Consider the following 22,640-nt stretch of genomic DNA (forward strand, 5'->3'; position numbering starts at 1 on the left):
TTTTCCACAGCTTCTTCAGGCCCATTGCCATAATGAGACAGGAAGAAGAACTTAATTTGTTCTAGGTGGAAGTGCGATAGATTTCTTCTGTAGGTATTATCTATCCTACAGATTCCTGTTTACTTAGGATTTTTCTTTATCTCTAAAGCATCATTTTGGAGGTGCCTCTTTTTTTTGTCTTTCTTTTTTCGCTGTCCTTGTCGTATCGTTGCATTAACGCAGTGGTGTTGCATTACATGAAACTGATTCAGTGGCCTGGTATCATGAGGCAGAGAAACGACAGGGCATAAAGACTCCAGTACTCCAGTCCTTTAAAACTGGGTGCAGCAACTCTCTGATGATCAAGAAATATTGTATCCCCTGCCAAAAGCAGGCACTTGTGAACTTTCTATTTCTGTGTTGCCATTAAAAAGTCCATTAAAAATATCCCAGAATTTATTTTAGATAAGCAAAAATCTTTGGCTACTGGGAGTCATAAATCCAAGGATCCTCGGGGTTGTTTATTTCACAGGAAAGTATTTATGATTTTTGACTGTAAAGCAGTTTGTCTGCTCCAAGACAGCTTGAAATCAGGCATATCTACATATCCCACTCAGTTCAAGGTAGGAAACCACTTTGTGTCACGTGTCACATTACTGTGAACAAAGGAAATCTTTTTGACAAGTTGAAATGTTTCAGAAAACCTTGCTTTACTAGTCAGATCTCAAGAATGGCAACTTGCCAAAAAAAAAAGACAAAACAGTCTTCAATGGAGAATATTTGAATATTTTCTACTTCATAAATAGGACCTTAGTGGCATTTTAAAACCTCTTTAAGAAAGGGCTTAAGAACAACTGTTGTTTTACTTTATTAAGCATGTGTTCTCTTGAAAGTTACTCTGAGATTTAATTTAGAAGTCTATTTCATTTGCACGTTATTAAGAATATTCAGATTATTCGGTGTAGGGAATATGAACTCAGTAGCTTCATGGGTGGTGATGTATTGCAGGAATGCAGAAGATCTTTTGGACAAGGTGAAGAAATTATTTGGTGAGCCCAGTGAGAAAAATGAGGATCTCAAAAATGAGGTCTGGGGCAAGCTAGCAAACTACCACACCAAAGTTGATGATGCTCGAGATCTGCTAAGAGAAGCTACGAGTAAAATTAGGGAGGCTGATCGTTTATCTACAGTCAACCAAAAGAATATGACCATGGTAGAGGTGAGTGCTGACAGGTTGTATCCTTGATTACTTGGAGTCTGATCAAAGTTTGAAACTTTGCACGATTAAATCTTGAAACAAAAATATAAGCAAACAAAAAATATTATTAAAATATAACTATATCTGATGTAATTAAAAGGAAACGTTCCTCAGAATGAGGAAATGCATTGGCTTTTAAAAGTAGAATTACTCCACAGCTTTATCAAAATAATATCATCTGCTTTTAAACACTGAGTGGAGGGTACATTGGATTTATTATTCTGGGGGAGATTAAATTTAAATTTTAAATGTAAATTTAAATTTAATTAATGTAAAATTCAAATCCTGTGCTCAAGATTTAAATAGGAGTTCAGTTAAAATCTTTGCTGTCATATATTTGCTCCTAGAAAACTTACACTTTCATCTCCCTCTCCAACCTCTGGGAAGAAGACTGAAGGGGGTATGTGGATATTGCAGAGTAATAAATCAAACTCTGTCCTCTGTAGTTAGTAGCTGTTATAAATTATCTCCCTCATAGCAGAGGGGTCTGCTTGTGATTTAATTTAAATTGCAGAGACTTAAAGAGCATATTATACTGTACATTAACAAGCATTTAACCAAGACATAAAGAGCAGAGTCAACCTAATGAAGATAAATGTTTCAACTCTGTATCTTGATGAGCTTTCGCCTCATGTACAATGATGAGGTTAGAGTTCCGAGACCTCAGTTCTCAGCAAAGATGTGTGGGCTTGATGAATTAAGGAAATACAGTGCTGTAAAGAAGTTAGGTGATCTCTGTTCTGTGCATTTTTTTTCCAAACATGGATGGATAAAGGTTGGAGTTTTTAAAATATTCTCTGCATGACAGTATCAGAGTGCCGGGAGGCATCCTTTCCAGCAGTCCTGCCCACCTGGTTGTTTTGAGGAGGTTTTTTGCTTTATTTTGACCCTGTTTTGACCAAGAAGCCACCACAGCACTCTTAACACGAGAATGCCATGGTCTCCTATCAAACTAATCTGTGATACTCAATGGATCTTGCACAGGAAATTGCCAGTTCCTTGTACAGAAGTCCTTTCTTACTACACAATATGCAGTATTTTTACTAGCTGGAAAATCAAGAATCCTAAGGTTGCTCCAAATCATCATCTTTTATTTTACATTCAGTAGTTAGTGAAACACCAGTGGATGTAAATAGGAAAGCAGCAGAATATTTTTATATATTTTGCCTTCATAGCCAGAGAAGGTAATTGTCAAAACGAGGAACTTGCACATCTGGGTAAAGATTAGGATTTCTAACTTCTTTCTGATTCATTTTGCAATAGTACTACAGTCAGTTACCTCTGTTACAGAGCAACAAAAAACCTACTGTGTGGGAGGAGGATACAAATCTGGGGACAGGAGGAGAAGGAATAGATATCTTACATTATATGTGCTTTATTGTTGTCACTGTCTTTGCTCTGAAAGCTCAGAGATTTCCAGAAGTGGCATTGTGGCATGGTGACAAAACGTAGTCTTGTATTGGGATGCTGGTATTCGAACTGGTATCCCCGTTGCAGTAAACAACTCATATTTTTCTTCATGTGAACGCATCCTATAGAAAAAGAAGCAAGCTGTAGAAGAGGGCAGACAAGATGTTGAGAAGAGCCTGCAGGAAGGGAATGATGTCCTTAATGAAGCCAACAAGCTTGCAAATGAAATCGGCTTAGCTGTAGAGGTGAGTGTTTTAACATCCTTATCTGAGAATTAGTACAACGAAGCATCATTATGGAAGCGAAATAGATAATTAAAGTAATACCTGATTCTTCTTTTTAGTTATCAATGTTTGAATATTTCATTGGAAGAAATCATTTTTCCATTCCTGTATGGCAGAAAAGCTAATCTGGTATATAAAAATGATAAACTTCTGAGTTTTAAAGGATTCATTGGATTACATAAAGAGCAAGCTCATAATTTTTCATGGACGCTGCCTTCTTTTATAAATATGGTATTGTGATTGCGGTACTGACTTTATCTTTAGAATTGCAGGTGCACCAGCCCCATTCACAATCTCACTGTGACTCTGTGATCTAGACGTAGATTTATCTGCACAAAAACTGTGTGTGCATATCAGATGGAAACTTCAGAAATAATTTGTTGCCTGTGGCAACAATTTTAAGTCTAGATAGATCAGGAAGAAGAGAGGATTGCACTCGCATTTTACATAACGTTTTTGAAAATTCTGCCTTAAAAGTTTTATCAACAGAGTTTGAGATCAGTACCTTAGCTACAATAAAAAAAAAAAATCTTGAAATATCATTGGTTCTGGAAATATTTCCATCTTGCGTTGAAAATTGCTATAATGAATGGAAAAATGCCTTTTGGAGAAATGGGAAAGGAAACACTTTGAGATGGCTTATTGGAACAGGAATGGCAGGTCTTCAAAAAGTATAGTTCTTACTAAGATACTTTAATAAGCAAAAATACATTGGAGTCACTCAAAGGGTCCTGAAACATGAAACTTCTGTCATTGGTTAGTCAGCATTGTGGAGCACATGACAACTTAGTATAACTGTGAATGCATCTACATTTAGGAAAGAAATTCAAATTAGAGTTTATAAGATTTTAAACTGTGCAGTTCTTTAATTGTAAAATAAAAACTTCTACTAAGCTCAAGAGAGGCAACTAGCTCTTTGAATATTGTTTTGTCTCCCCTCTGCTCTCCAGTCCAGCCATTGCTTTATTCTTTCCATATTAGTTCCCTGAAGTGTTAATGCATGGGGAAGTTATGAGATAATTCCTCACAAGGAAAAAAATATATATATATAAAGGGCTAAAGAATGCTTGAATTCAGCCACGTAAAGACGCTTCTTTTGTCATTTTCAGTATGTAGAAGGCGTTGCAGATAAGATACAGCCAATGTCTGATCAGTTGAATGATAAAATAGATGACTTATCACAAGAAATTCATGACAGGATGCTTCCAGAAAAGGTGTTGCAAGCTGAGAACCATGCAGCCCAGCTGAATGAATCATCTGCAATACTGGATGGGTAAGGCAGCCATTCATTGGTAATGATAAAATCATGAAGCAGGTTTGTAAAATTGCTCGACAGAAATTGAAGGGCATTCTTCTTAGACTTCGACATCTGTCACTGGGAGTATACGAATAACCAGTGATCTATATGAGTATACAAGTATCCAGTTGGTTAATTTGCGTGTGTATCTCTTGTAAGCTGTTTCATACATCTTGTGAGGTTTATAGGCTGCAATACCTGCAAACAGTGCTCTCAGATGCACTCTTAACACAGTTTAACTTACCATATGCTTACTGCTATGTTCTTGTAAAAAAAAATTGAACTTTGTCCTACAGACCCCACTATGTGTTTTCATAAACATTTGTTAAAAACAAGCAGTATTTTTATTTTTAAGATGACCATTTTGGTAGGAGACTCTTATCATGGTTTTGTGGTTTTTGTTTACTATCAGAAATCCCCCATAGTGACAGACAGTAATCCCTCTAGTGGTTTCAAAACACTCTCCCAAAATGAGTAGATGTCATGGGCCAAAATGCTTAAACCTAAGTACAGAAACTTCAGTTTCTGTTTACCACTGTCACATTCCTAAATATAAGTGAGAATTGCAGTGCCCTTGGTTTATATGACCACAGCTCTTTCAGAGGTATGATACTTTATAATTCATTATGAATATAGTTTCCTGGAAAGAATAGAAGGCAAGGGGTTGTTTTTGTTTTGTTTTGGGTTTGTTGGGGTTTCTTGGGGGAAGAGGGGGGTGTCTTTTGTTTTATTGCAGTTTTTGCATTTAAGAAGGCAAGCCATATATAGTAAGTGTAATTTGCAACAGTAATACTCAGAAATAGATCATGGATATTCTGCCTCTTGGACCTGTCCCCAGTATAGGTTCAGAGTTTTATTTTCCCAAAAGCACTGCATGAATAAAAAAAGATATATTTTTTTTTCTAACATCAACAATATGCTCCTTTTTTGCTGCTTACATCTTTTAGATCTACCTGAAGACTTTAATATCCCAAAGACTTGTGAGCAGACACTTAACATTTTTTCTTGCCATCATCTGTAATTTTGAGGAAAAGGCACAGAATTATCTCTGATAAAGTGTCTGATACTTGTAAAATTACTGGCTTCATGTACAGTGTAGTCACACTACTCTAGATATTCAGTCTAATTTATGTTTTGAGGAGTACATAAAATAATGGTAGCTGTGGTTTCCTAAGTAAAAAGGATTTGAAGGGCACTGTTTCTAGAAAAACATGGCTCTTATAAATGGTATGTGCACTGTTTGATTAGGCAACGTCAGTTTTGTGGTGCATCTCTGGGCCTAAAGTAGGTGACTAGTGTCACATCCAACCACAGTACTGAATTTGGATATAAATATGCAAATACGTGGAAAGTTGGCATGGAGGAATTAAGAAGTAGAGAAAATGTAGACAGAAAATAGTATTTTGTCTCCTTAATGAAATGTTGCCAAGACATATTTTGAGATAGAGGTTTTTAACTATGCTAAATACACTTTTTTATGGGTGTGTGCATGTGTTTCTGTCTTAAAGTAGGTTGACAGCTTGGCCTTAGGGAGCTTAGGGTAGTGTTTAAAGTCACATTCACTGTGGTATAGCAGTACCATGTATACTTCTATCTGATCCAGACATCAACCTCAGTTTCTCAAGATATACTATAAAAAATCCAGAATCGAGGACATTAAAAATTATATCTAAAAGCAAATTGTTCAAAATTAAAATTTCTAATGTGGTCAGATACATAATTTCAAAGGAGGAAGAAATACCAAGGTGCTATGTAATCCTGCATCAGGATAAAGCTGTTTACTTCATGCACTGACATTAAACAGTCATACTTTACAGGAATATGCAGTCTCTATCTGTCTTAGGAATTAAGAAATGTATCTATCTTCGCAACTGGCACTTGGGTGTCTTTCAGTTAATACTAAATTTGTTGAAAAGTACCATTTTGTCTTACAGGAGAAATTGAGGGAGAGACTTTTCTCTCTAATCACCCCATGAGCCTTCAAATAGTATATTGATTGATGGTGAGGATGTTCCTTTGAGAGTTAGAACATGGAACAGTTCATGAATTTAACCTAGAAAAAATTGTTATTCTTCCTGTATACAAGGAGGTATTAGTATAGGCTTCTCCCTTATGGGTAATCGCCTGCTGATGAGTAAATATCGTTGGTATTTGGCAAATTCAGTTCAGTTCCCTCCTAACCAGAAGGGATTTGAACTATATTTCTAAGCAGTACTTGAGCTACTGGCTAGATAGCTATTCTGTGCTGCGCATTTCTCTAACAGAGCAGCACAAAAACTTACTATAGCCTAGTGAGCTCCATCTGTAGTTGAGGAAGGAGATATGCTTTTTCGGGAGTGATGCAGAGGCTGCTCAGTCATGCTGTTTCTGCAGTAGCCTAAAGGGAATCTCCCTCTATTAACTACATGTGGAGTCCAGGGAGTATACCTTCCGTCCTCTTTGTCTTTCCTGTTGCGTCTTGTAGAAATCATTAAATAGTTGTTGAAGCGAGGACTGGAGCTCAGCTGTCCCCAGAGAATAGGTTAATTGCTAAGTTAGAGAATGAATTTCTCTTTCTTCCATACACACTGTCTCAATGACTAAGTATTTTATACAAGCTGGAACAGGTCCAGCAGGAGTAATCCCTGCCTCCCTTCTATTGCCATATACCTTGATAGCTAGAACATTTCCCAGGAGAGGCAAAAATCCAAGTTCAGATCTGTTCCTGTCCAGTTCAAGCAGGGATTTTAGCCCATTTATCCTTTATTCAGGAAAAGCATCATAGGCATCAGGCATAATATATTCTGAGATAGATGTCTTCAAGTTAATTCTGTAGGTGCAGTACTTCTTTGTAGAAAATATTTGAATGTATCATACAGAGAGAGTGCAAGAAAAGTGATTTCTCCAGCCTGCTGGCTAGAAATTCCCCTGAAAGGGGGTTAGCTGAGCTCCACTCCCTGCACCAGGAAATATTATTTGTTTATAATTACCTTTTAATCTAATTATAGTTATTAGAATGGAGTATTTCATGTAAAAGGGACACCCCATTCAATATGAAGCATTATTGGTTATGTTTTTCATTTTGGTCAGCAAAATTAACATTTAGTGTTTGGTTTAGACAGTGAGATCTCCTCCAAACCTGGCGTTTCTGTGTTTGGCAGCCAGACCAAGAAATTAGTTGTTCATAGATTTTACTTTAAAACATGTCTGTGATGATCCCCCCATGTTCATACAGTGCAAAATTCATTGAGTTGCCTGGCTCAACACATAACCTATAAACCCACATTATGGATGTATGTTACCTGGATTATAGTGTTAAGCACTACACTATCTTTTCTAAGTGTCTCATCCATTTTTATCTCACAGAACCTCCTCTTTTAGCAAACATTGGTTTTTATGTCTTTCTGCACAGATAAAATGTGAATTCCATTAAACACATGATGCCAGAACTCCTGAAATCTCAAGTGTAGCATTGGTCTCTAAAGAAATGCCTTAGAAATGGCCTTAGAAATACAGGCTGTTGGGTTTGAAAAAGTAGGATACTATGTTCTGTTGAGCTCTGATAGCAGGTTTAATGGTGTGTTTACTTTTCCCATCCCAACAGAATCCTTGCTGAAGCCAAAAACCTCTCTTTCAATGCCACACTTGCTTTCAATGCTTATACTAACATCAAGGATTACACAGATGAAGCTGAAAAAGTTGCCAAGGAAGCCAAGGCTTTTGCAAATGAAGCTATGCAAGCGGTAAGAAAAATAAGTAAATTGGGAGGACAGCTTAGATTTTCTGTGGAACTGTGCTACACGTTATCTCAGATCCATATTTTGCCATCTTATGACTTTATTTAGAGACCCTTACCACCATAGATTCTTGTGTTGAGATCAGAAAGCTATGCCCCTGTCAGAGCTACACATACCTTCAAACTACATCCCCATTTGTTCCTAACTCCTGTTCCTTATTTTTCTTTCCCTTTTGGTTTACTATTCTTCCTCCCTCTGTCTTCCGCCTTTCAGTCTCTGTCTATTGCTCAAGCCAACAGCTGCTGTAGGAAAGCTTTGAGTCAGGAGTGCAGGTCATTTGATACTCAGTAAAACTAGTTTATATTTAATGAATGTTTTGCGCACATCTAAAGAACTCCATACCTTAATTAACTCTTCACCCTCTAGTTCCATGAAAATGCTCAGAGGCACTTCTCTGCACGTAGGATGAACTGCGTGCACCTAGCAGAATTCTAGAAATGGAGAATTGTAGGAGGGGAGTAGAAAGTTTTATTCATAGAAACCACTCAGCTTCTTTTGTGAACTCTGCTGTTTTTCACAGAGAAATCTTATTCTCACTATGAGGTACTGCATGCAAATTTTCAGAGGAAATGGAGAGAACTTTTAAAAATAGGACTGTAAGGTAAAGCCAGCTCTCCAGCCTGAGTCATAATGAGGAACTCATCTCCTTAATGCGTATACTGTGAGCAGAAAATGTTCTGAGCATAGCCAGAATTATTTTTTATGTCAAATATCAAAGGAGTTAATGGCCAATTTGTGGAAGTCGGTCAGAGAGCAACTGACGTGCACTTCACAGGCACACAGAAACACAAGGAAATGACAGTATAATATGAAATTGCCAGGCCCTATATTTGATACAGAAACATATAGCTGAACAGAAACAACTTGTACTTACAGCACTTGTACATGAATAAAGGTAGCTTGCAGAGAGCTACTTCAGTCACATGGATTACGAGAATAGCAAAAGCAATCACATGCTATAAAGGTCTGTATTTAGAAGAGGGATAAAGCCACTGCACAAAAATTTTAATATTTTTAGGCTGTTTACATTGTTAACTTCTATTTCAAACAACACTACTATCTTTCTTTCTTGATGAAAAAATTCACCTCACGCATTAGTATGTGCTAGTTCTCTGTAAATAGTTATTTGTTTCAACGGAACTCCTAATTACACTGCAGAAGTAAATAAAGAGCTGTGGATTTTTTTTTTCTTCTCATTAGGATTTAATACAGATAGCTATCTTTTGCTCCTTTGATGACTCTCAGTGAGTGAGGCAGGCAGCTGTTTCAAGGATTGAATAGGAAAAAAAGATACATACAGCAGTCAAGAAACAAAGCAAGCAATTACAGTATGGCTACAAAAGAGTATGTATCAGATGGTGAACCGGCTGATTATACCATGGAGAGAAAGTGGATAGATAGTTTGAAAGCGATGGAGGTGAAGATGGACAATATGATGTAAATAGAGGCGAGTGAATAGCAAGGAAAGAGACTAAGATATTATTAAGGTGAGGTTTTAAGCATCTCCATTGCATGTATTCATTAGAGGGAGCTTGTTTTTTGTAATGAGCTGTATATGTGTAACAGGGATCTAGTTGACAAAGAAGAAAATGGAGGGAGCTACTGCCTTTTAAATGTAACTGACTTGATATAGAGTAGAGGTAATCAAATTGCTGCAGAGCGAGGTAGAATTTAACCATTATTTGGTAAATGATTGTGTGAGGATTTGGGGCCAGATTTTAAAAATATGTTAATTGTGAAGTTCAGTCATCATTCGCTATTCTATTTTTTTGTTTTTATGCAAAGACTGTTGAATGTTTGCTCATCCTAAGTGAAGAGCTTAACTGCTAACCAGGTAAATCAGGCTCCTTCTTTCTGCAGGCCCCAAGGAACTTACTTTTAGCTGAGCTTCAGCATGAGAGAGGGAGCGCACCCTCACTCAAGGCTGTCTGGAGCACCGTGGTTCAAGCACTCTCCTAGAAGGCAGCGTTTGTGGATTTGAGCCCCCTCAGACTGAGAAGCCCCTAGAAACTGTGTTCCCTCCTTCCTGAGAAGGTGCTCTTTGGGACCCTGTGTAGAAGACAGAGGTCACGTCTTTCCCCTCCTTTTGAAAGATGGAGCCATGTTCTCTTCTTTATGAGAGCAGTTGTGGGTGCCTATCTTCTGTAAAAGACTCTGATCTCCAGATGCTAGCAGATAACGGAGGAAAGGGATGAAGCTCATGTGCATCCCTGAGCCTAGCCTTTCCCATTGACCAATTATAATGCTGGGGCAGGGGGAGGAAGGTTTCCCAACAGCAGCAAGCTGGTGCATGAACTAGAGATGGTAGGGACAGGACTGAGTTTTAGCTTCCACCCTGTGTGTCACTGGAGAGAATAATTTACAAGAACCTTAGTGATATCTCAGTGGTTTTTTGTATTTTGGTTTGTAATGGGAAAATTACTTTGTTTTCAAATTAAGCTAATGTTGCTAAAAGCAAGAACGAAAAGATGCTTAAAATCCATCGTGATTATAGGAAGCCTGATAAATGACTGGAAAAAAAGGTATTAAAAATATGACAGAAAAATTCCTCCTGAGCTTTTTATGATGGATTTGTTCTCCCCTTTAAAAACAAATTAAATTTATCACAAATGAGAAATCTCTAGTATTCAAGCAGCTTCAACATCCCATTACTTAGCCAAGGCAGTAACTGACTGAAGAGAGAAGTCATGTTAACAGATCCAGCTTGTGTCTCACAGATCAGAATCATAGTTTTACAATACATCTTGAAAGAGTGTGATTATTCTTAGGCTTTTTAGAGAGGGCTTATAGGCTAGTAACTGAAACCACAGGTGATATGTTAGGTGTTTAGGGTCCTAATTCCTTCTTTGCTTTTGACTTTCTTTGTAGTGGTACCGTGGTACCCTGACAGTTATGTTGGGTGTCTAGGTTTCCTTACATGGTAATGGCATAAAGCTGCCTAGCCATCCTCCTCGTGAGGATGTCCTGAGGTGCAAATCATTCATAACATTTTGGTACTTCAGAATGCTCAGCTATCTTCAGGACTGGTAAAAATGAGAGTAGCCCTAACTCTTGCATAGGTGAAAACTTCCCAGAATGTAAGTGTATGTGAAAAGAAAATAATTTAATTTAAGAATAAGGCAGAACTATTTTTTACTGATGTGAATTAGCACTTAGGTCTGTAAAATACCTTGTACGTGTGTAAGTTCAAGTATGTGATCCTCAAAACTGTCCCAGTGCATTTACATCCATGCTTGGAGCTGTACCTCTGCATGTGACCAAAATCACCAACATGTCAGCAGGTTTGGGCAACATGGTGCCTACTTCATGTTTACAACCATTCATGAAACCTCAGAAAAAAATCCTTTCTGCAAAGTCCCCAGCAATTCTCAGTCTGATACGTGTTCAGACCATGCCCAGCGTGTGCTCTCGGGGGAGTCTTCAGCAAATGCTGTGACTACGGCTGATCTTACTCAAACTTGCAGCATGTAGCACATTTCCCTGTTAATGTGGTAAGTCAGTGATTCACACAGTCATCCCTGGGAGATATAGAGAGACTTCCTCCATCCCAGAAGAGTGCCATAGCCCACCAGGCTATGGGCTGAACAGAAATCTTTCAGCCACTCCTGCAGAAGCTGGGCTGTTTCACAAAAACAGCGTTCAAGATTCATTGAAATACCAGAAAAAGGAAGACAGAGGGGATATTCTTCCTAAATTCTTTCCTTACCCAAAATTATCTGCTAATTATCAATTCATAGAGTTTTTCTGTAATTTGATAGATGTTTTTCTTTTGCTGTTAAACTTTGTTAAAATTTTTGCTAACCCATGAATAGGAAAAAACCAGACCGTTAAGGATGATGTATAGTTTCAGTGGCAGCATTTTGTATTATATTATTATAACAGCACTTATGCCTCTAAACCACGATTGAGATTGCATTGTTTGGATACAGAATGAGATCCCACTTCTGCCACAAGATGCTACAAGCAGTCAAGCTGCACAGAGTTTGCATGGGGAGGGTAGGGGGAGTGAAGAAAGGCACAGGGTGAGGAAGGTACTATTCCCAGTTTATGGATGCTCTGGAAGAGACAGAATTAGAACAAATTAGATTCCTGAGACCCTGCAATTTTCCAATTTATCTTGAATCACAATCTTTTCTTACTTTTTTTTCTTTTTTACAGTAGGTGTCCCAATTTAGAAAATAATATCAAAGACCCTTGGCTGTCAGTCTTACTAAATCATAAAGGGGTTCATCATGACCCAGGCTTGCCACAAGCACACCAACTCACCTCACACAAAGCCAGAAAATGTTTGGTTTTTTCATTACTGACTTCGTCATAACTCGACGTCTCATGAGCCACAAGAAAAGCTAGCAAAAAAAAGTATGTTTTGCATCAGATGTCTTGATTAATCCTCCCTTTCAGAATTATTTTAAAATAAATATAAAATAAAGCTTTTAATCAGTACACATGTATTTGTCTCTGAAGGGGCTTTTCTAGTATTAATGTTATGCTGAAATCTGTTTCTGACTAATTGTCAGCACATGCCCAATTATTGTCCCTGATTTGATGAACTTCTTGGTTTTGCATTGTAAATCTGGCCTTCCAGCTTCATTGTATTGAATATAAATTGCTTTAACAGCCAGTCAACCTCATTTCATAATAATAACAATCATTATTTTTGAAGTCCATGGCCGCAGAGTGGTCATACCCTGGGTTCTGTTGCTAATGGGAAAAGGAATGTAAAAGTATTATCTGATTTGACAGGTGCATCTGCCACAAAATCTGGCCAAACATTCTTCCTTCAGGAACAGTCTTTTGCTTAATTGGATAGTCTTTTTTTTTTTTTTTTTTTCTGGTTTTATATGTATTTTTCGATTACCAATGCTACTTGTATTATGTGACAAAGAATATCTGTAAGAAACTAATTTTGTTCATCTTTCGAATGTATAGTTTCTGTTGATGTTGAAAGGAATTTGTGTACACAGCTTAGTATTTCAGGTGAGCTTGGAAATATGGCAGTCATGTGGGCCTTGCTTCTTGAAATCACTTAGCCTATGATGAACGCTAAGCACACATTTACATCCCGTATGAATACAAGGAATCTTTAGTAGCTATATCCCTGTGACATGGCGACATATGACATGAGATATCCCATAATAAAAAACTCGGTTCTGAATTTTGCAAGTATCCAAAGCATTCCCTAAGATTTTTAAAAGAAAAAGAAATGGGCAAGTCCAACATATGTTTTTTACAGTGTTGTCGAAAAACAACAAAGATTCACTAGTGTGCGAAATATCACCTCTGGGCTTGCTCATTATATAAATAATGAATAGCAATAATAAGTGTGTCATTTAATTGACACATAGTTGATTTTTGAGTATATGTATCTGCCCTGGAAAATGAAAAGTAGCTGCTTCTTAATTACATACTAGTTACAAGGCTATGACCCATGACTAATATGGAATGTTCTCTGGCTGTCAGGAGTATTCTCAAAGAAATGTATTCAGTATGATGTGTGACCTGAGTTCAGTCTTACAAACTGAACAGTAAGTGGTTCAGAACCTAGAACGTTTCCTACCAACTGAAAATACTAATCTAATTTAGAAAAATCATTCTATCTATTGATCAGTCTCTGCACTGAAGATGGAGATGGATGTTTTTCAAAAGACAGATCTTTAAGTAGCATGATATGATGAAGGATGCTTATTTAGTAATAAAAGTCTTTCAGATTAATTGCAGTTTGCCCTTCTTTTTAAACTCTATTTCTTTTATATCATATTTTCTTTACTGACCTAGCAATTACAATTCGTGAGTCTACCCACAAAGGCATCTCTGTTGTCGATATTAGAATTTGGATCACCAGATCCAGTCTGGCTTCTAAGGGTACTGTAGCTCCTGTTAGGAAGAAATACTGTATTGCATGGTGTTGTGTCCATGGCTGGAGGGAGAAACCTGTGTTCACGTTGAAATATCTTTTTGTTTGCTTGTTTGTTTTGGACAAAGTTTTGCTCCTAGAGTCAAACCTGTTTCTTTAACACTATGAACATTTTCTCTTTTCATTAAAGTTATCACTGGTATTCCAAAGGAGATCTGGCTTCCCGTAAAAACAAAAGGAAATTAATTAGAGAATTTTTTTTTTTTCCCCTCTCTTGTAGACCAATATAACAGCAACGGGATATAATTCAGGGCACACTGATGTTCACTTAAAATTTAGATGACTGTTCACTTAGATCATCTTCATATATCTTTTATGACTTCAGACTTTCCTGTATGTATGACACTGCTTATTTGTCTACAGACATCTGGTCCTCAAGGATCATTGAAGGATGGCGCCAAGAGCTCTCTTCAGAAAAGCTTCAGGCTCCTTAATGAAGCCAAGATGTTAGAAAATGATGTTAAAGGTATGTGCAGTATATGGCATTCAGGCCCATTAAATACAAGAAAAACATTGTGAGACTGCTATGCTTCCAGTATGAAGAAACTGTATCAGTAGAAAAAAGTACAATTCATTATCTGATTTGAAATTTAGCAATGTATCAATGAAAAAGATTCTCTTGTTTTGGGTCCAGGCATTATGCAGGGATGCTTGTCCCCTCTGGCCGTTTCTTGGACAGGAAGGCTGAGGAGGATGGAGCCTTGGTCTTCTCTTGCTAACTGCAGTAAGGGCAAGAGTAAGGGGGGAGGAGAGGGGGATGGAAATACTGGTTCTGATTTACTGAATGCTCTAGCAGAAAATTAGTACAAAAACCAGCCCAGCATTAAATTCTTATTCTTGTCAATACGGAAGCAGGGTTTACAATGCCAGTCAGAGATACCACATCTCTTCAGGATGCTTATGGGATTGTGCCAGAAAAGGGAAGCATGGGGAGGTAGAATGAAGATGTTTGCCAAACAGAGAGTAATGGGAGGGAATTGCTAAGTGTTTTCTTAAAAAAATGAAACTAAAAACATGTCTCTAGAGAAAAATTATTATTTTCACACACACAAAAAAAATACTTTTTTGTTGCTAAACATAAAAATACATGTCTAAATGCAGCTCAAATCATAAAGTTTGTAGATTCCAAACCAAATACTTTGGTTTTCCAGTGAAAAATAAAACATCTTTAATTTCTATTTAATATTTTCCACTGGGGAAAAAAGAAAGTTTTTGAATTATGCTGTTTGGTGAGATGTAAAAGCTGGTAATTCAGGTCAGACTGTGCTTATAATGTCCTTAATATTTTCTTATCAATAAATGAGAGTATTATTGGCGAATGCCATAGTGTAAGAAGGTAGGACAGTAGTCAGCACGGACACATATGAGATGTTTCATGCACACATGAATAATCAGCTGCAGAAATGCAGGATGAGGAGCAATTGTCTGGGTAGCACTTCTCTAGAAGGAGACTAAAGAGAAGCATGGATCATGTGCTAGGTAGAGGTGGAAAAGGCAGATGTCACAGAGGCATGCATGAATAGGAGCACAGCTTTCCAAAACACATGAAACAATCCTTCCGCTCTGTTCAGGGTTCCTAGTGCTTTAGCTAAGTTACTGGCTACAGTCCTGGGCACTGAACTTCATGAGGGCTGAGGTGGTTTGCAGAGAGTCCTGAAGACATCATGAAGACTAATTGGAGATCTAGTGGAGGAGGGATGGGGAGGAAGGTTGGAATAATTTCAGTTTGTAGACTGAAAAAGAGACAATGAGTAGGGACTTAATATTCTTCAGTTATGTCAAGGTTTCTCCAAAGAAGATGGGACTAACATATCTCAGATGCACTGATACAGATCCCATATTAGGAAAATCTTCCTTGTAATTAAAATACAGAAGTACTGGAATTGATTACTGAGGAGATTAGGGAGATTCGACCTTTGAAAATCTTTGAAAACAGCTTAGACCAACATCAGTGAGGAATGACTGTTTATCAGAAGGAGAAAAATGATCTTTGGACAAACATCTGTTCCGAGCCTATGATTCAATGATTTTCTGAGCGTTGCAACCAAAAGCAGTTTATTTCTTGCGTCTTTATCCAGACAGATTGTTTTATAGGTCCTCTAAGAAAATACTTATTGCAGCACTAATGAAGCACCTGTTTAACAGTACTCAACGCTTCTTTCTCCACAGTGGTCTCAGAAAGGAATTGAAAACATAATTCATTTCTACTAAACCTGAGGGGAAATAAGCATGATACAATTATCCACTTTCAAGTAGGCCAACACTGAGTTTCACACATCTGCCTTTGTGAAAAATGTTAAACATGACTGCTTTAATTGCTTTGGTTTTACATATAACAAAGCAAGCAACGTAGGAGCATACAGTGTTTGTGCCACTGGTATAGTAAAGTCTGAGAGGAGGATCAATTAACTGAGTCCTCTGTACAACTATTTTGAAGGTCTTTCATCCAAATACTGAGTAATATTTTGATTAGTCTAGACAGAATAAGTTCAAGTTGATAACTTTGTGGTTTATTCCAAATCAGTACATTGTAATCCCCTCCCTTTTGTAATTTTAAATTTTGTTGTGTATATTTTGAGAAGCTTGTGTCCAGTCACTGTAGTTTTTGAAAAATTCTTTCATAAGAATTATAGAATACATTATAGTTTAATCTGATTCAATTGGCTGAAGCTATAATAGGGTTAACCTGGAATTAACCACAAGGATGGGAAAAGCATAGCACTTGAAAACCTATGTGAGAAAACAGATTTAGGACTTGGAAGAAGTAAAGACGAGGAGAGGAAAACAGCTATGATATGATATTTTTTGCTCATCATAGGATCTGAAAATCAAGCTGTTTTTTTTTTTGTTTGTTTCATGCATCAGAACTAGAAAAATCACACACAGTAAATATTTGAGGTTGAGATTTAAACTGCTTGTCACAGAGATAATGCCTAAAGCTTTCCTGTCATGCTAGAGTAGTTAAAATACTTTTTATTAGAAGCAAGACAGATTTTTATAATAGTCTTTAAGGTTTTAACATAAAAAATTTTCATTGGCCTCCTGGGAGATGCATTACGAAAAGCATACGGCGTGACGGATGAGATCCATACAACTTAGAGTCATCTTTTGGCTATTTCTACGCTTCCATTTAGTTTTGGCAGCTCTAGGATTTCCAACTGCAGAACCAGTTAACAAGTAAACATAATGTTTAATAAGTTCATAAAGCATAATGTTTCATAAGCTCATTAATTACATTTCAGTGTCATACACTGTTTGAAAGTTAAAAACATTATTATTTTCTTGTAGCAGCTCTGAGAAGAAAATGTGTCTACAGTTACTAGTAAATCTTGGATGTATATTTAGGGTATTCTTTATTGTGACTCTTCACTGCCAGATTCTGTACTGACAGAATTAGGGCTGGAAGGGCATGTTTCAGTAAATACGTTACAGAAAATCACAAAACTCCAAGGGGAGGCCAGTGTGCAATTTAAGCAGCATGGCTGAAGTAGAACAAATAGGGATGCTGTTAGTGCCCTTTTCTGAAATGCAACCTGCTGCAGTTTGCCGTGGCTAAAACAGCAGCACTGCCTCTTCCCTGCCGCAGCGTTCCTCTGCGCAGACTAGGCGCCACAGAGTGGAGTCCATAGCTTTGTGTGCTCCCCAGGCAGTTTCATCAGAGTAACCATGTGTTCCACGTAGCACAGTGCCCTGTTTTCAAGGACAAAATAAAATAGTGTCTGTACTTGGATATATGTCAATTCCACGTGCCCACAAGACTGTCCAATTTAACCCTGAGAAAAGATGTATTACAACCTCAATAAGACATCTCTTCAGAGATTTTTTGAAAAAAGTATGTTATTCTCCCATTTTACACCAGTGAGAATTTAAGTTGATAACAGTTTCATAATTCAGAAGCAAAGGTCTAAACAATCTAAAGATTCATAAAGCAATCCTAATGCAAGCAGGGAGCAGTGCTTAAAATGCACGTATTAGATCTTTGTCTATGTTCTTGTCCCATACTGAAGGGTAATGAGATGGAGCTTTCTTCATGCTCCCTGATATGTCTTAGATTTGAAGTACTTCATGCAGACAAACATTCTGAACTTTTCACAGTACGCCTTTTTGCATCTGATAAAACATGGCCGTGCTCCACAGCGTGACCCGCAGAGATCAGTTAACGTTGTGCCCAGAATGCAGATGCATAAGAATAAAATGCAATGACAGATTTCTTTTTTCCCCCACCCCTCTTTTGCGCCAAAGGGGTGATGTTATTAGTGTAATGAGCATAATCCCTTCTGGATGTCTTGGTGTTTCCAGGTTAGAAAGTGAGAATTGAGTGTAAAACTAATAGAACGATATTTTCTTACGATTCTTACAAAGCCACCCTGTTCAGAGTCTCGACTGGAAGTGCAGGATGGATGGTGGGCACTCTGTAAAGATCTGGTAGACAGAAGTAATCATTAGTTGAAAATTTCTCTGTCTGCACTACAGGTAGTATATTAGTTAAAGTAATGAAGACCCGTAAGCCACTCAACTAATATACACTCCAGAAATCCAGGCTGGGCTGTGATGGAGGTGGGAGTATTTTCTTGCTAGATTATGACATTCCCCTGATTTGTGGCCAATTACCCTAGTTATAAAATGGCTGTTAATCACAGAAATGTTTTATATTACCACCAAAAACTGCTGAAACAGTCCTTACAAAGCAAAGCTTCTGACAGAAGCTATTAAAATGGAGATTTAGTCATTTCTCTCTCTGTGGGGCTAGGAGTTAGAAAGAATAACCCTGGTGGGAGAAGCAAAATCTGTATGTAGTGCTCTGGCTAAGAAGGAGTTTTGAAAATTTGGCTACAAATGAGTGAATGCTGCTGCCTGCCAGCTTCATTCTCTCTGTGCCTTGAGGGATTTTCAGTTTGCCAGGAGCAATTTTTCTTCCTTATAATTTTGAATTTACTGTTTTAAAAATATACTTGCCCCAGTGCAGATTTGAGACTATATACAGACTTTGTCAAAACTGATCAATGAAAAGCAAAAATAAGATGTATAAACTCCTCTTCAGCTGGAGACTGGTGTCAGGTGGCTACTGAAATTCAGCTCGTGTCATTTCTTTTGCTTAAGAATTGACAAGTTGAGGGAGACTTGTCTTGTCTGACAACACGTGAATATTTTTAGCTGAAACATTTTCCAGAAGACAGGCACAGCTAAATCCCTTGTTTGTGTATTCTCCTCTGCTTTGTATTTTTGCTGATCTGGCATATTGCATTCAGCAAATTATTGCATTAGTTTGATGACCAGCATAATATTCATACAAAAACTGCAGTCAGTGCTGAAAGTAGTCTTTTTAAAAAGTTAACCATCATTAGCTGCATTTCTCTAGTTATATCTCTTCCCCCTGTTTGTTCCTAATGCCACTTTCTAAGTCTTGCTTGGTTTAGGGGGCAAAAATTTAGCTCGTGACCCATCTTCCTCATTATAGGACGAGACCGTGGGGAGCAAGAACGCGGTTCGGAAGAAGCAAAACAAAGATAACAGAAAGGATGTGTGTAACTGCCAGTTCATTTGTCAGTATCCAATCAATAAAAGCAGCTGCATGTGTTGCTCCTTGATAGATTTCCACCTTTATTGTAGTTTTGGGGGATACGCATTGGGTAGCAGAGCCCTATGATATCTTCTTGGACAGTTTCGCATGGAAAACTGCATTTGGTCATACTAACAGAAGACATCTGTTTCCACTAGCATTGCAATGGTGGCACATCATCAGTAATTAACCAGTGCCACATACGTATGTGATCTGCAGACACTTGTAAATACTTGTCTCTTGTAAAAATAGATCATTGCGTATAAACAGTAATTAACTACGTAAGTTCTTAAGTGAGTTCTTAATGAAATATATGAGTGTAGGGATTTATTATTTTTTTTTATCTTCATTTGACTTATTTCAGTTTATTCACTTAGAGGAAAAAGGGATGATGCTTTATTCTGTAATGCTGTGTTTAACCGTGGAAATATAAACAGAAATTGAAAATCTTTGTTCATGTTAACTGAGCCAGAAAACCTAAAGGCCTATACCTGCAAAGTCCTTCAGGATCCTGCTTACTCTTTAGGGTTTAGTTTCAGTGATGCATGAATAGTTTTGTTGATTTGGACAATAAAGAGTGCATTGATTGGATCCTGTGCCATCTCCGTGCAGCGCTAATCAAGTGGAAACAGGATTGAGAGAAATTCCTTGGGATACTCCTCAACCTCCACTTTAATGTGAATTGACAGCGCCTGACATCTTTCAGTGCAGACCCACTAATCTCTTCCAAGTCAGATAAGCTACGTAGTTTGGAAAAACTTAAGATTGTAGCTGCCTGTATTTTGTCTAGTCTATTGATTAACTGGAGGATCTCAGGCCTTCAAATCATAGCTCCAGCATTTTTCATAAATGCTAATAATTAAAGGATGGGGAAAAGCTGAAGTGAAGTCAGTTCAGTCCATGATTCATACACAAAATTAACTCAGTGTTTAGTGAAGAGGCCATCTGGATTACAGGATGGGAAGTTACTTCAAAATAAACTTCATGTTAATATCACTGTGCAAAAAGAAGTTTCCTTGAAAAGCTGACACGGGCCTTAGTATCTCCTCAAATCTCTTTGTGTAAGAGCCTCCCTCGGGGCACTTATTTATGGCTTTATTATTGTAATATTTTAAATAACACAGTTAAAATATATTTGAGGAATTAAAAGAAAAAATATTAAACAGGTAGAGTCTCAGTATTCGGTTTCAGGAGTTCTAGGGAAACTTCCTTTATTAAAATCCATAAAAATCAGTTTGCTGCTGTGGTTACAAAGCTGAAAACAGAACTCTGGAAACATGATTCTTCAGAAATATAACGGGGGGATAATTAGCATAATGTTGGATCTGGCAGAGTAAAGAGGAGAAAAAGAGGTAATTTAAGACTATGCAACAAAGTTAGTACAGCACCACTGGAAATGAATCAAATATCTCAGAAATATTAACGCACTTTATAAACGCTAACATTCCAGAAGGCACCAGAGACACCAGGGAAATATCAGGCAGACCATAATTTCAGAATTAAATGGAGGAAATTAAAACAGTTTTGTTGGTGTTACTGCTTAACAAGAAATTAACTCAGATAAAGTCTCAGAGCATTTAAGACCAGAATCTCCTGAGTTCATCCTAGTTTAACAACATCACATTACCAGTAGCTTCATTCATCAGTGGAGACAAAACCTGTCATTTAAAACTAAAGGCGTTTTTGTGGAGAAGGGTGATTTATAATTTATATGATTCTTCTCAACTTTACTCTAGTGTTAGCTGTGCCTCTTACGGTTCACACAAATGTCCTGTTCCTCTGCAGGACATTTTGCAGGAATGAAGGCTTACCTCCAGGCACTCCTGCAGTCCTGTGTGTTGCTCTAATTTAAATAAAGCAAACAGATTTCTTCCTGAATGACATTTCAAAGGGCCTAACAACAAAAGTATGATTCTCATTTAAATTCCATCCGCTATTTCAGTCTTGCTATAGTCTTGGAAAATTTAGTTAATGATTTCTTGTAGGTAATATACTTTTTGTTTGATTTTTCTCATTAAGAATTGCTTCTTGCACATCTAGTTTTAAGAAGCCTTACATTTTAGAACTTATGGAATGTGAACCACAATCCTTCATTTTAATCCATTATTCTGTTTATTCTCTCACAAAAGGGTTACAGCCCTGATGCTGTTGGAGATGCTGGAGTACCAATGATACATCTAAATATTGTCCCTTAATAAAAAGAGATGCTTTTTGTTTTTGACAAGTGTGTAACTATAATTCACCAAGAAACCTAATCTCCAGTGTGTTTTCCTATCCCAGTGTCTACTTGGATAAGTATCCAAAAATTAGGTTATTATTTTCAATAACGTGTCACATATCTGAAGGCCACAGTCATGCTTTGTATCCTGAACTCCATTTCTACAAATTTTTCTCCTCTTCCTGCTATCAAGCACAGTGATGTTGAATTAGTTTCCCAATAGGGCATGCCTTTAAGGTAAGAAATTACCAGCTGTCTGTTCCAAAGAGTTCCATATTGATATGAAGAAATGATGAAAAATGCCCCCAAAGATAGCAGCTTAAGCATTAATTGGCATTTTCTGTGCCAAACTTTACTTCTAAATTTTGAAATAATGTCTGTTTAAATAGCCGTAAAGCTTAGCTGGAATCTCACTTTTGAGAGTTTGAAAAATTATTGCTATGCTGGATATTTTTCAAAAAAACTCCAAAATTTTTACTCAGAGCAACTGCTGAAGAATAGGAACTTACCTGTAAAGGATAACACCAGTTTCATCTGTAATGTACCAAATATGACACACCTGTGCCTTTGATTTGTACTAGTTCTTCAGTTCGAACAAATTCTTAGCTTTGAGTTTTATTTACTAGGCAGGCTTTTTCCCCCCCAATTTAGTATGTTTATTTCATAATAACCTGTTGTTAGTGTAGTCTCCTCATACTGATGATCAGTGCTAGGGTGATCTCATGTGTTTTCCTCAGATGTTATGTCAACATTGGTTATCTTTGAGAAAATCCAAGAGAATTGGGCTCTGGCCAGTCTAATTGCAACAGTAAGCTGACCTAATCGATCTTGCCTCTTTCACACTATGTTCAACTCATTCATCCCAGATAACCCACTTCAGAAGAAAATTTCGGTGGTAGCTTAATCTAGGAATGAAAGCTATGACTAAACATCACACTTGTTGA

The 22,640-nt window shown here is 37.4% G+C and overlaps 1 protein-coding gene across 3 annotated transcripts in view; it reads left to right on the top strand.

The window, feature by feature from the left end:
• LAMA2 (laminin subunit alpha 2) overlaps positions 1-22,640 on the top strand; it is a 389,998-nt gene that overhangs the window by 307,417 nt on the left and 59,941 nt on the right. For all 3 annotated transcript variants that reach the window (XM_076333575.1, XM_076333576.1, XM_076333577.1), the window contains 5 exons: positions 988-1,198; positions 2,776-2,892; positions 4,041-4,204; positions 7,812-7,950; positions 14,282-14,384. In XM_076333575.1, the coding sequence (XP_076189690.1) occupies positions 988-1,198; positions 2,776-2,892; positions 4,041-4,204; positions 7,812-7,950; positions 14,282-14,384 (734 nt within the window). The remainder of the gene's footprint in view (positions 1-987; positions 1,199-2,775; positions 2,893-4,040; positions 4,205-7,811; positions 7,951-14,281; positions 14,385-22,640) is intronic.

This window comes from Aptenodytes patagonicus, chromosome 3, assembly GCF_965638725.1.
Source record: "Aptenodytes patagonicus chromosome 3, bAptPat1.pri.cur, whole genome shotgun sequence".
Classification (NCBI taxonomy): Eukaryota; Metazoa; Chordata; class Aves; order Sphenisciformes; family Spheniscidae; genus Aptenodytes; species Aptenodytes patagonicus.